The sequence below is a fragment of the Mus musculus genome, chromosome 14, assembly GCF_000001635.26.
Source record: "Mus musculus strain C57BL/6J chromosome 14, GRCm38.p6 C57BL/6J".
Classification (NCBI taxonomy): Eukaryota; Metazoa; Chordata; class Mammalia; order Rodentia; family Muridae; genus Mus; species Mus musculus.
In genome coordinates, this window is record NC_000080.6 from 53,836,543 (window position 1) to 53,850,961 (window position 14,419).

General features: G+C 39.3%; 1 gene segment (V, D, J or C) and 1 further gene; both read left to right on the top strand.

The window, feature by feature from the left end:
- The window catches only part of Tcra (T cell receptor alpha chain), a 1,796,232-nt gene that overhangs the window by 1,408,576 nt on the left and 373,237 nt on the right, over positions 1-14,419 (top strand).
- On the top strand, positions 8,780-9,285 carry Trav19 (T cell receptor alpha variable 19). The segment is given in 2 exon segments: positions 8,780-8,831; positions 8,997-9,285. Coding segments are annotated over 2 exon segments (341 nt in total).

Here is a 14,419-nt window from a genome sequence, read left to right on the forward strand (position 1 = left end):
CACAGGACAGAGCACCTCCCCTCCCATTGAGTTCTTTGTATATTTCGTATACTAGCCCTTTATAAGGTTGGTAAAGATCTTTTCCCAATCTGTTGGTTGCTATTTTGTCCTATTGACTGTGTCCTTTGCCTTATAGAGGCTTTTCAGTTTCATGGGGTCCCATTTGTCAATTGTTGATCTTAGAGCCTGAGCCATCAGTATTCTGTTCAGGAAATTTTCCCCTGTGCTTGAGACTCTTTCCCACCTTCTCTTCTATTAGATTCAATGTATCAGGATTTATGTGGAGGTCTTTGATCCACCTGGACTTGAGCTTTGTACAAGGAGATAAAAATGGATCATTTTACATTCTTCTACATGCTGACCATCAGTTGAACCACCACCATTTGTTGAAAATGCTTTCTTTTTTCCACTGGAAATGAGCATGTGAGATCTTTCCATCTGAGATCTTTGATTTATTTCTTCAGAGACTTGAAGTTCTTGTCATACAGATCTTTGACTTGTTTGGTTAGTTTCACCAAGATATTTTATATTATTTGTGACTTTTGTGAAAGATGTTGTTTCCCTAATTTCTTTCTCAGACTGATTATCCTTTGTGTAGAGGAAAGCTACTGATTTTTTTGAGTTAAATTTTATATCCAGCCACTTTGCTGAAGTTGTTTATCAGCTGTAGGAGTTCTCTGTTAAAATTTTGGAGGTCACTTAAGTATGCTATCATATCTTCTGTAAATAGTGATATCTTGACTTCTTCCTTTCCAATTTGTATCCCTTTGACCTCCTTTTGTTGTCTAATTGCTCTAGCTAGAACTTTGAGTACTATATTGAATAAATAGAGAGACAGTGGGCAGCCTTGTCTTGTCCCTGATTTTAGTAGGATTGCTCCAAGTTTCTCTCCATTTAATTTGATGTTGGCTGTTGGTTTGCTGTATATTGCTTTCATTAGGTTTAGGTATATGCCTTGAATTCCTGGTCTTTTCAAGACTTTTAACATGAAGGTGTGCTGTATTTTGTCAAAGGATTTTTCGGCATCTAATGAGATGAACGTGTAATTTGTTTTTCTTTGACTTTGTTTATAAGTGGATCTTGTTGATGGATTTCCTTGTGTTGAACCATCCCTGAGATGAAGCCTACTTGGTAGTGGTGAATGATCGTTTTGATATGTATTTGGATTCACTTTGGGAGAACTTTATTGAGTACTTTTACATTGATATTTGTAAGTGAAATTGGTCTGAAGTTCTCTTTCTTTGTTGAGCCTTTGTGTGGTTTAGGTATCAGTCTAACTGTGGCTTCATAGAATGAATTAGGTAGTATTCCTTCCGTTTTTGTTTTGTGGGGTAGTTTGAGAAGTCTTGGTATTAGGTCTTCTTTGAAGGTCTGATAGAATTCTGCACTAAACCATCTGGCTCTGAGATTTTTTGGTTGAGGGACTTATAATGACTGCTTTTATTTCCTTAGGGGTTATGGGACTGTTTAGATAGTTTCTCTGATCCTGATTTAACTTTGGTACCTGGTATCTGTCTAGAAAAATCCCCCCATGTCATCTAGATTTTCCATTTTTGTTGAGTATAGGCTTTTGTAGTGGGATCTGATGATTTTTTTTTAATTTCCTCAGTTTCCTTTGCTATGTCCCCCTTTTCATTTCTGATATTTATTTATTTATTTATTTATTTATTTATTTATTTATTTATTTATATGGTTTTTCGAGACAGGGTTTCTCTGTGTAGCTCTGGCTGTCCTGGAACTCACTCTGTAGACCAGGCTGGCCTCGAACTCAGAAATCCACCTGCCTCTGCTTCCCAAGTGTTGGGATTAAAGGTGTGTGCCACCACCACCTGGCCATTTCTGATTTTATTAATTTGGATACTGTCTCTGTGCCCTCTGGTTAGTCTGGCTAAGGGTTTATCTATTTTGTTGATTTTTTTCAAAGAACTAGCTTTTGGTTTTTCTGATTCTTTGTATTGTTCTCTTTGTTTCTAACTGGACTCTCTGGATAGAGATTCACTGTGAGTTAAGAACATTCCCTGGTGGAAGCTAATGGGAATATCTTTGTGTGCATTGAGAGAGGGGTACCACACATGAGAGAGGGAAGCAGTGAAGGAAGAGAAGAGCCAACTGATTGGGCTGCTGTGCCTTGTAGTATAAGTGGGGAAACTAAAGAAAAATTCTCTAAGTCTGCAAATGGGTAAGAACGGCTTTTTCAATGACCTCCACTGGTATCTCTTTTACTTCAACAGTTCCCTGAGAGTTTCTCATGAACTCAGATCACACTTCAGCAGCTAGAGGTGCCTCATCGATTAGTTGGTTGAGAGAGAATTCCTTCTCTGACCCTCCAACTGCCCCTCAGCTTTTACTTTCCTTACTCCTCTCAGAAGTGCATAAGCATAAAATTCTGAGCCTCTACCCATTAACTCACAGGCATTCTGCTCTGTCAGTTTCTCTAAGACTGATACACGAGGCAAATGCAAGTGATTACAATAGAGCACCTTTGTTTTAAGAAATGTGTGCCGAGGGATCTATAGGATGAAAACAGAAGCAGGGATGAACAGCTCTTCAAAGACTTAACAACAGAAATAATAAAGAAAAGAAGGCCCTTTGTGTCTGTGAAATGATGGATTTAAGAAGATAAATATCACCATGTGAGATCTAGGAATAACGTATTTTAGCAAAACTCATTTGGAAAAAGTACTTTCAATATAATTTTAAAATATGAACATAATTTCTGGGTTGTTAGAATAAAAGTATTAAAGGATAAACTCTCACGCTCCAAAAATTTCTGGCAGGATTACCAAGCAGTCTTTATTGGAGGCAAGAATTCATTATACATACTCATCTTTACACACACACACACACACACACACACACACACACACACACACACACACAGCAGTAAAGTCTATACAGATAAAACTTTAGAAATACACTTCTAATAACTCATCTCCAACTCAAACAAATTTCCTAAATGAAGATGGTTGTATCTTCTGTAGTCCGTGGTTCTACATAAAGAGTGTCAAAATACAAAATAAACAAGACTGAGGCCCTGGCCTTCAGCAGCTATTTTTTTTTCTGTAGGAACACAACTGTCAACATGATCTCAGTAAGCTTCATGCTGAGTGAAGAGCTTAGTCTTCCCGATGCTTTATAAGTTTACCTTGGGAATCTTTTTCACCTCCAAAAAAGGAGTCTCCTGACCCTGTGTGGTAGTGTAGCTCCAACTCCTATAATGAACACTCAGCAAGAATGAAAGTCCTAGCTCATTCTAATCGTCCTGTGATGCTTTAACATCATTCTAAGAATATATTCTGCACTATAAAGATCTCCCTACTACTGCCACATTCCTAAACCAATGTAATTCCTTACTGAACTATAAATATTTGCCTATATACTCATAAGTAAGATTGGTCTCACCCATCATCAAAGAAGTGTCTTTTGCCAGCAGACAGAGACTATTTCAGAAAATCCACAGCTGGTTAAAATACAGTGATCAACTGACCATGTGATATACACTCCCAACTGAGATATAAATATATATATTTTAAGTAAATATATATATATATATTATTTTAAAATATATTTATTTAGATATATTATTTATTTTATATGAATTTTAATTATTCAGTTGGGAAAACTAGACCCATGGAATTTCAACAACATGTCTGCATAAACAAAACTTGAGCAATTGTAACACCAGTTGACATCCAATATAGATAAGGGAATTAATTACACAGGGACCCAACCTTAGATGAAAAGCTACATTCAATTAACATCTGCTGAGGAGAGAAAGTTAGTCTTTTTCAGGAATGAGGCCCTGATTGGTTATCCAATATTGAGTTATCCAATAATGATCCAGAGTCAGTCCTGAAAACACGTACATGAAGATAGCTCTGAACAAACTTAGCAGGTTATAGTTACATGTTTATTCATCTGCATATATAACAAAACATGGTTAAGAAAGAAGAGGCTGTGAATTTGGAGGAAAGCAGACATGGGAGGGGCAGGATGTAGGAAATGGGGAATAGTGTGACTATATTTTTATTTGGTTCTCTATGATTCAGTATGTTAAATTTTAATCTCATTCTCTATCCTTTCCCAGCTCCTTCTAGATCCTACCCACCTCCCTGCCCACCCAAATTCATGTTTTTATTTCCCTCTTAAAAAATAAAATTAAGAAAGCACCAAATCATACAGTGGGAAGCACACAAAGAAACGTGGAGTCCATTTTGTGTTGGTGGACTCCTGATCATGAGGCCTGCCCTGGAGTGTGGTGGACATACCAAGTTGGAACACAACCCATGAAAGGAGCCCTGTGAGGAGAATTCTGAGTGGTTGTGAGAAAGCACTAATAAAACAAGAGTCTTGTGACCTCAGTTTCTTCAAAAACACAGAATTATTTTGGGAATGTGTTTTCCTGCTTCTCCCAGGTGTAGTGGGTAGGAGTGAATTTTCTACAGTGTATGCATTACAACTTGCTATTGTTATTTGTTTAAACGCCTCTATGGAAAAACATGTTTCAGCCACAGTGCAGCTTCCTCATCAAGAAGAGCTCACACTTGTGATTGTACACCTCACTCATGTACACCTCTTAACCCTCAGAGTATACATTGTCTGATGCTCTGAATAAAGTTGGATATTACATGAAGTTTTAATCCACCTCATATATTGGCTTAATTCTCCCAGGCCCTACCACCAAGTAGAGCAGTGACATCACTCCACTGGAGAGAACTAATTTTCCCTCTTGGAGTAGGCATTAATTTGCAGATAGCTCCTCGGCTCCCCTCCTACATCCTGGGATTTTATCTGACTTGACTTTTTGAAGGTGTTGTGCAGGCTGTAACAATCTCTGTGAATTCCTATGGGCAATAGCCCTGTTATGTATGTAACACACCGTTCATCCACTACCTCTGGCTCTTATAATCTTTCTGACTCTTATTCTGCATAGATCTGAGGAAGAATTTCATATAGACATCCCATTTAAGGCCGACTACTTCAGGATCCTGTATACATATTGTCCAAATGTGGGTTTCTATGTTAATTCCCATGAAGATGATTAGATAATGCACTGATCTATGGATATAGCTATATGTCATTAGGAGTAGTTTTGCTGCTATGTTCATTTAGAACAATAATAGTAGGTTTGCCTCTAGGGTCCATGACCTAGCTAATACCAGGTTCTTGGCCTTATTAACAGTATCAGATAGAGGTTCCATCTCTTGGAGTATGTCTTACATCTAATCAAAAGGAGATTGTATACTCCTATATTTGTGACATTATTACACCAGTATATCTCTGCTGTAGATCACAGATTTGTGGCTGAGTGATACTGGTGATTACTATTCTCTTTTGGTAGCAAGTGTAGTAACTTCAAGTGTGAATGTTATTCAGTAGTGGTGAAGCTTCTAGTATGAGCTAGAAGTATGAGTACAAGTTAGATTTCTCCATGTTCTATATAATAAGCATGACCTAACTCCAGCACTAGGGCCTTATTGTGATGTTGTGGAAGGTAACCAATGAAGAGGGCAGATGAAATGAGGTCATTTTATTTAATTATTTTTTAATTAAAGTTCAAGACAAGACCCAAGCCAAGGCAGGAGGGGTGACAGAAGCTACCTAGGCCACCCCACCTTCAAGGAATGGGTGGCTGGCACCACTACAATGAACAAATATATGGTGGAGAGATGGGGAAGATAAAAAAACAGCAGTGAGGACCAAGCTAATCTGAGTAGGCACTGCCACCTAAGGCCATGGTGATGTCCCAATCCTCACTGCTATCTGGGGCCAAGGTCCAACTGCAACCAAAGACTGTGTAGATGTCTGTGGTTTATGTTACCATTGAAGGCCAGTCTGATGTCCCTGGTCTTCCCTCCCTGCTGAAGCCATGTTGATCTCTGTGGGCCATGCTAGTCTGAGTGTCTTGCACTGCCTACTGAGGCCATGGTAATAGCAGCAGTCCAGGATGTTTCTGAGGGCCTTGTCTGGGTCTATGTGCCTACTGCAAGTGGGGGCCATATTCATGGTCTGTGCTGTTTCCAGGAACCATGTGAAATCCCATGAACCATGCTCCTGCTAACTGTGAAGATCAAGGAAACTACTTTTACAGTGATATTTCAGATGGGTAGAAGAGGAAGAGGGACATGGAAGGCTTCTGTGACAACCCCTTCCACCACCTCTCAAAAAAAAAAATAGCAGCCTAAACAAGAACACATGGAAGAGATCTCTTAAAAACATGTGACAGAGATGCTGAAATATGTGACAGAGATGCTGAAATGTAGTTCTTCACTGATGACTTCTAGCGGAGATGCAGAAGAGGAAGGACTCAGCTCTAAGGGGCAGGCCACTGAGAGTTTGACCATGCTCCAGTGAGTATATAGTAACACAAATTAGACTTGGGTTTTGCTTTATTTTGTTTGTTTGTTTTTAATTTTTATTTTCTTCTGAGGGGTTAAAGGGTGGACATGGAAGGATTGGGAAATGAGTGTGATCAGGATGCATGATGTAAAATTTCCAAAGAATCATCAAGAATATTGTGTTGAGAGAGAGAGAGAGAGAGAGAGAGAGTAAGGAAAGAAAGAAAGAAAGAAAGAGAGAGAGAGAGAGAGAGAGAGAGAGAGAGAGAGAGAGAGAGAGAGAGAGAGAGAAAGAAGGAAGGAAAGTTACAGACAGGAAAAAATAAACAAAGATCTCACCTCTTGTGGCTTCTGTACTGATAACCCAGAGGAACAAAATCTCCATAGCAGTGACTCACCCAAACTACCATGCCTCTGCCCCACTGGCCACAAGCTCCAAATGTCTTTCAATTGCTTCTGTCATGGTCTCCTTGGTCTACTTCATCTTCTAACCTGTGTAAGTCTTTACTTCCTCCTGAGACACACCTTAGAAGAAAGCATCAGAGGCAATACAGCGGGTCTTCTCCAATCTGTAGACAGAACTAGGTAAGAAAGAAGACCACCATATACTGCTCACACCCGGACTCCCTAATAGGTCTGAAAGTCTAGCTTCCTGGTTTCTATTTCAAAGTTCCTCATGACTTATATGTGGCTGTTCTTTCTAATATCAGGTTATAATCGTGCTATACTTAAACCTTAAACTACTGCCATAATGGATTGAGTAGGTTTTTTAAGCAATTCTGGTTATAGTTTGCTTTGAAATGGCCAGAAATGTTTCCTACCTACATAGCCGTATTCGGTGTCCCATAGTCCTTAACACCAAATTAAAGCATTACCCCACCTCTCTGCACTTTCGCCTGACTCCACCCTGTAAGCCTTCTTAGTGGAATTAATTGCTCACCACTGGTCCCTCTTCCTACATACCAAGTTCTGTACCCAGTACCTTTAGAAACTGTTAATTGACTGCTCCAATTCACAAAGGAATTGGTGAACATTTCTTCACCTGGGAGTGAAGAGATGGCCCCATGTTAAATAGTGTTAGCATTCATATCAAGCAGCTCACAAATACCTATAACTCCAGGTACCGAGGATCTGAAACCCTCTTCTGGGTCCAAAGTCATCTGTACACATCTGTGCACATTCCCACATACAGACACACACATATGCATAAATAAAAAAGTAAAACACATATTTTAAAAGAAAGCTTCTTCATTAGAAAGCCTGATTTATATAGTTTTGAAAATATGTAATATGGCAGCACATGGAAGGCATACTAGAGACCACAAATGAGCTTATTGCTGTGACTTCCAAGATATTAGCTTATAATTATCATTTACAAATAAAAATATTCTACCACGGTATGATGAATAACTAATGTATTTTGTCATAGTTTTAAGAACTAGTTCTAAGTAAACATCTTGGAATTTACAATTAGATGTAACCATTCATTACCCTATAGACTTGGCACTAAAAATACAATTGATTCTTCTTATTTCTCTTATCATTAAGCTGTGGCCAAGACTGAAGCACATATGTTACCTCTGGCATCTTGTGACTTTGAAGAAGAAAGTCCAGTGTTGCGTGCAACCTCTGCAGGATGGTGCCGTTGCTTTTCTCATTGGAGAACAGTGAGAACATCGACTAATCTCATTCAGGTTCCAAGATGGATAACACAGATGTGAGTAAATGCCCAGGATAGATTTTGTGTGTTCTTGGAAAGAAAAAAAAAACCTATGTAAGATTTAAATCCAATTTAATTATCTTCTGCCATTTATTTAACCAGAAAAAAAATTGATATATCTGAAGAGCATGCTAGAATTCAATTACATTAAAGACAAAATACCTGAGCATCCTGCGTTCTAAATGTGCAATGGTTTTACTAAGTAGAGCACTATATTTTTATGTGACCCCAATACAAACAGATCTTTGTAATATTTTAAACAAGGCATCAGGATGAGTTTTCACCTGGCAATGTGTCAATCATTTGACATAATACAATTATTTACATTGTCAACCTCATTTCCTACCATTTCAACACACACACACACACACACACACACACACACACACTCATACACACACTCACACACACACTCACACACACACTCACACACACACACACACACACACTTGAACTCTGGGAGCCTTCCTTTGATACCTTATTTTTACTCTTGGTGGGAATAGCTTGGCAAACTGAACATAAGGAAATCAGGAGTACATTTGAAGTTTTCTACATTTGGACTAGAGGGGGCAGTGTTTACTTTGGCAAAAATGTGTAACTACTTAAAAAACAATGCAATCTGCAGATTAAACCAAAGGGAATAAAGTCAGGACAGGAAGATGAAATCTGAGTTGCAGTTCCCTGAGTAGAAGGAGAGACAACTCAAAGCTTCAGAGAAGACATGACTGGCTTCCTGAAGGCCTTGCTGTTGGTTCTGTGCCTGCGGCCAGAATGTAAGTTGAAGATGGGGTATTTGGAAGTGGTAGACAATTTCCAAGGACTGCTCCAAAAAGATGAGAAAACCGGATGATTTTGCTTTGTTTTGTAGGAACATTAATACAATTCTAAACCCTAAATCCTGGTCTCTCTCTCTCCAAACAGGGGTAAAGAGTCAACAGAAGACTAGTGGCCAGCAAGTTAAACAAAGCTCTCCATCGCTGACTGTTCAAGAGGGAGGGATATCGATCCTGAATTGTGACTACGAGAATGATATGTTTGACTATTTTGCCTGGTACAAAAAATACCCTGACAACAGCCCCACACTCCTGATATCCGTACGCTCAAATGTGGATAAGAGGGAAGACGGAAGACTCACAGTTTTCTTGAACAAAAGCGGCAAACACTTCTCACTGCACATCACAGCCTCCCAGCCTGAAGACACAGCAGTGTACCTCTGCGCAGCAGGTGCACGGTACTCTGTGCATGCCTGCAGCCTCTACCCAAACTCAGCGGGGCCCTAAGCAGAACTTCATGCTTCAAACAAGGACATCTGCGACCCTATTTCCATTGCACATAGTAGCATAACCGGGTGTGACTTAAAGTTAGTAAGGAAAATCATCTTAAAGAAAGGCTGTACACAACAACACACCAAGCCATGCAGATAAATCCCAATATTTGGGAAACTGAGGCAGGAAGAGCATGAGTTCAGGGCCAGCCTGGGCTACATAGTGAATTTTAGGATTGGGATATATGACCAGATCATGACTCAAAATCCTGAATAAATAGTACATAAGTAAATTGAGAAAGCTCTCCTAGCTTCTGAGTATTAAACAGTATATCGGCTCTATTTCTACTTGGAGAGAGCAGCTGCTGTGCTTGCCAAAGCAGAAGTCTCACTACACTTCGATCCTTTTGTTGACCTTGTTCTTTTCATTTCACTTTTTTTCTTTTTTGTTGCTATTATTTTATGAGGTGAGATTTGGTTTTGGTTTGGTTTGGTTTTGGTCTTGGTTTTTGAGGGGTTTGTTGTTGTTTTTTATTGTTCAATTTTCCTTTTGTTCTTCTGCTTTTTTTTTTTTTGCTATTTCTCTTTTTTTCTTATTTTATTTTATTTACTTTTGTTTTATTTACCCTTTGTGAACTTACTTACTTACTTACTGAGCTAAAAACACCCTGAATCTTTCATGTCCTGCAATAGAAATGGGCCATCAGTTTCCTATGTCTTAGAGCTAAAGAATGGAGGCAAAGAGTTAGGGCTGGATCCATACAGAACCCATCATGGAAACTCATCCAGTTACTTACAACAATCACTGATTTTCATGTTTCTCTCTGCTTATCCACAGACTTTTCTAAACTGAAGGACAAGTTTGTGCATATGTGTGTATATGAGGAGGGAGAGAGAGAGAGAGAGAGAGAGAGAGAGAGAGAGAGAGAGAGAGAGAGAGAGAGAGAGAGAGAGAGAGAGAGAGAGACTTCCTTTCAGTGGGACTTAGAGGTAGCTATGAGCTATCTACAAAACCCCATGGAGGCCCCACCTCTTCCAGTTAAGTGTCATCCTGTCCAGCCACGGAATGCACTAATCAGTGAAGCATACGTGCTTGCTGCTGCTGAGTTAGCCACTGTTGCAGTAATGGCATGTAACCCCAAGTCTTTGCGTCCTAATGACACAGCTTGCCAGTTATGTGTGAAATGACAATTTAAAGTGGGCTCCTCTAAGCAGTTCTGGGATTGACAGAGTTCACTTATGTCTGAGATCAACCATTGGTTAGACCAGAAGTTGTAAAAACTCGACTCCAGCTAGCCTGTATCATCCTCCAGGAGTCTCAGTCTGGCACGCTCTGTGCAGTCACGGAGGGAGAGATCAAGAGCTGAGACTGGGAGCACGCGCCGAACCTCTGCCTCCATTAATTGCATCCAAATTAGCAGAAGTGCTTCTAATTCAGAATTGAGGAGGCCCCAAGGACAAAGGCTCTGTGGAACCCTACTACAAAGAGCATGGCATGAGAAGGAGCGAAAATGAGGTCCATTTAATCAGTGACTAAACTTGGATTTTTGATACTGAACAACTGGTGTTCAAACAGGACTTTTCCGCCGCATTTGTTCAAACTTACCCACAAATCAGAAGAAAATACTACTGACTTCATCCTAATAATTAGCTATAATTTAAAACTTGAATCACAATTAGTAGGATGCATTAGTAATTTAGCTTCGGTGTTCGCTGGGGTGCGTTTGAAGCACATCGTAAGAAAACTGTGTCATGGGAAAAAATTAAACTAGATCTTACTGCATCTGCTGCCTCACTTCTTGTCTAGCTGGAGTTATGACGGATTTATTTGCTTTGTGTTTGGCACCTAAGCCAGTCTCTGAGTCCCAAATCATCTTTTCCTTCTATTATGGCTGGTTTTAAGGTCGATTTGCCACTAATTAGAATCACCCAAGTAAGAGCTGCAGCTGAAGCGCCTTGACTAATGTGGGAAGACCCACGACAGCTATGGGGCAGTTTCTGGGAGCAGCCTAGATGAAAAGGGTATTTCAGAAGGAAGACTGCCTCCCCTCTGGCCAGGTTCACTTTCTCTTACCTCTTTTGCTCTACTAACTGTTCCTGTTCATCCTGTTATATTAAATAGTTCTACCATTATGAGATATATTTACTTATATGAGTAATCTATGTTATATGTTAATGTGTAAAATATACACATAGTCCACAATAGTAGAAGCTAGGTGGAGAAAAATAATAATTTATCATAATATATACTGTATTGAATTATATGTTATATGTTCATATATTCGTACATTTATCCTCAATACCATTGTGCTTATATTTTATTCATAGTGCTTTGTGTATTTTGTTTATTGTGCAATGTTTTATGTTATAGTAATTCAATTTTAGCAGGCTAAACTTAACATTTTTTACACATAAATGGCTTCTTTGAGTCAAAATTTATTGTAGTACTAATAATAGAGTAAGAACATCTTATTATTGATATCCTCTCTACATATTCATGTTTATAGTCATTAACATTAAAATATAGTGCAAATTACATTTCTATGGGTATCATTTCTTTTTATTAACTGTAAGATAAACCTTTAGCCACTCTTGTAGCAACACTTTAAGTCTTTGTATGAAAATATCCTGAATTCTCTTTTGTTCTGCTGAGGCTTTTATTGATTGAAAAGCCTCCAGTGCTGTCTAAATATACTTTGGAAATAACATTCCATTTTACATGGCTGTTGAATGGGTCTCAAAAAATATTCCTTTTGAGTGTCATCATTCATTTTATTCTTTCCTCTTAAAAAGAAGGAAGGCCCGAGTGAGGATGCTTAAATCCCACGTAGAAGAGGGAACAAAATAATCATGGGAGGCAAAGGGAAGGAGATATCTGGGTGGGAGAGAAGATGAGGAGAGGGGAAAGGATCAGTGTGAAGGGACAGGAAAGAGGCCCAGAGGCCCAGGAGAATGAATGGAAATATTAAGCTGCCAGGGTGGGGATTCAGGGACTCTCTAGAAAGGAACCTGGGATGGGGGAGGCTCCCAGGACTCAATATGGGTGACATTAGCCAAAATGCCAAACAGTGAGGATATGGAACCTGAAGAGACTCCCTCTAGTAATTAGGCAGAACCTCCCAGTGGAGGGATGGGGACACCAACCCACCTACAAAACTCTCAACCCAAATTGCTCCTGTCTGAAAAGAAATGCAGGGACAAACTGAAGGAATGGTGACCAGTGACCAGCCCAACTGGGAATTCATCTCATAGAAGGGCACCAATCCCTGACACTATCACTGATGCTATGTTGTACTTGCAGATAGTAGCCTTACATGGCTGTCCTCTAAGAGGCTCTACCAGTAGCTGACAGAGACAGATTCAGACACTCACAGCCAAGCATTGGATGGAGATCAAGGGTCCCTACAGAAGAGTTAGGGAAAGGATTGAAGAAACTGAAGGGTGTGGACACCCCAAATGAAGACCAACAGTGTGAACTCAGCTGGAGCCCTGGGAGTTCCCAGGGACTGAGCCACCAACTGAAGAGCATGCACAGGCTGATCCAAGGTCCCTGCCACATATGTAGCAGAGGACTGCCTTGTCTGGCCTCAGTGGGAGAGGATGTACCTAATCCTATAGAGATATGATGCCCCAGGGTGGGGGATCCACAGGGGGAGCACCCTCTAAGAGGTGAAGGGGAGGGAGGATGGGGAAGAACTCTGTGAGGTAGAGCTGGGAAGGGAGCAACATTTGAGATGTAAATAAATAAAATGATTTATTAATTTAAAAGAAAGGCCATATAACAACTACGGATGTTAAGAGTTTATCTTAATTAATTTCACAGAGGACCTGTGTAACCACCACAGTGATGAAGACAATGAACAGTTTTGGCATCACAGGACGACCTTTGAACCCTTCCTAACTTCTGTCCACTCCTACAGCAATCACCATTGCTCTGATCTCATTCATTACAAAATAAAACTCCTGTTCTAGAGCCCATGGGCATTGGATTGTACAGACTGTGCTTTGTGCTCTGCCCTCTTTCATATAATATCAGACCCATCAGGCTAATCCACTTGATTGTATATATCAGGAAAATTTTCCTTAACTGACATTCAAGTATTGTACAAGCTAATAGGATGCTATGTGATGACCAGATAGAAACACATAGTATAGTGCTTAAATCAGGCAAACATGCCTTTCTGTAGAGGAACTAACAGTTTCTTTGTGATGAAAACTTTCAATGTCTGCCTTTTAGCTTATTTTGAAATATGTACTATGTCTTGTTATCTATAATCACCATGTGCAATAAGACACACCACTTCGTGCCCCTACCTAACAGTAGCTCAGTACTCATCGATCAACCTATCCCTGTCTTCCCAGCTCTCCATAGCAGCCAGGATACAGCTCTCAACTGTCATGAAAGAATACTTGTAGGTTTCACATGTGACTGGAATCTTGAGTCATTTGTCTTCCTGAGCTTGACTTTTTTCACTTAGCATCTTCTGTCCCATCTATTTTGTAATAGTATGTCTTCCTCTTATGACTGAATGGTACTTTATTGTGTGTATGTATTACTTTTATCAATTCCTTCATTGTTTTTATGGACACTTCATTGTTTCCATTTCTTGGCTATTGTAACTACAAGAAACACAGGCATAGACACACCTCTTCAGCACACTGATTTTATTCCCTTCAGCTATGCCCTCAGAAGTGAGATTGTTGAATCATATGGGACTTCTAGTTTTAATTTTTAAAAAACCTCCATACTGTTTCCACAATGTATTTACTAATGCATTTATCACCAATGAACTTATCAAAAAGCAATGTGAGAATTCTATTTTCTCCACATTTATGCCAATATGGTTAACTTTGGTCTTTTAAAAATAGCCATTCCAACTAGAAAATATAAAAGGTTATTCTTTAATTGCTATGTGAAAATTTGAATTTTCATCCACTTAATTATTCACTTGGCTTTTAGGTTACATTCAAAGTTTTAACACTATGAATAGAAATGCTATAAATGTTCTTGTGTTTAGCATTAGTGGAGATAAGTACTCACTACCATTATTCATAAGTCCCAGAATCAGGTAAACAGATAGTTACATAGGATTTTCT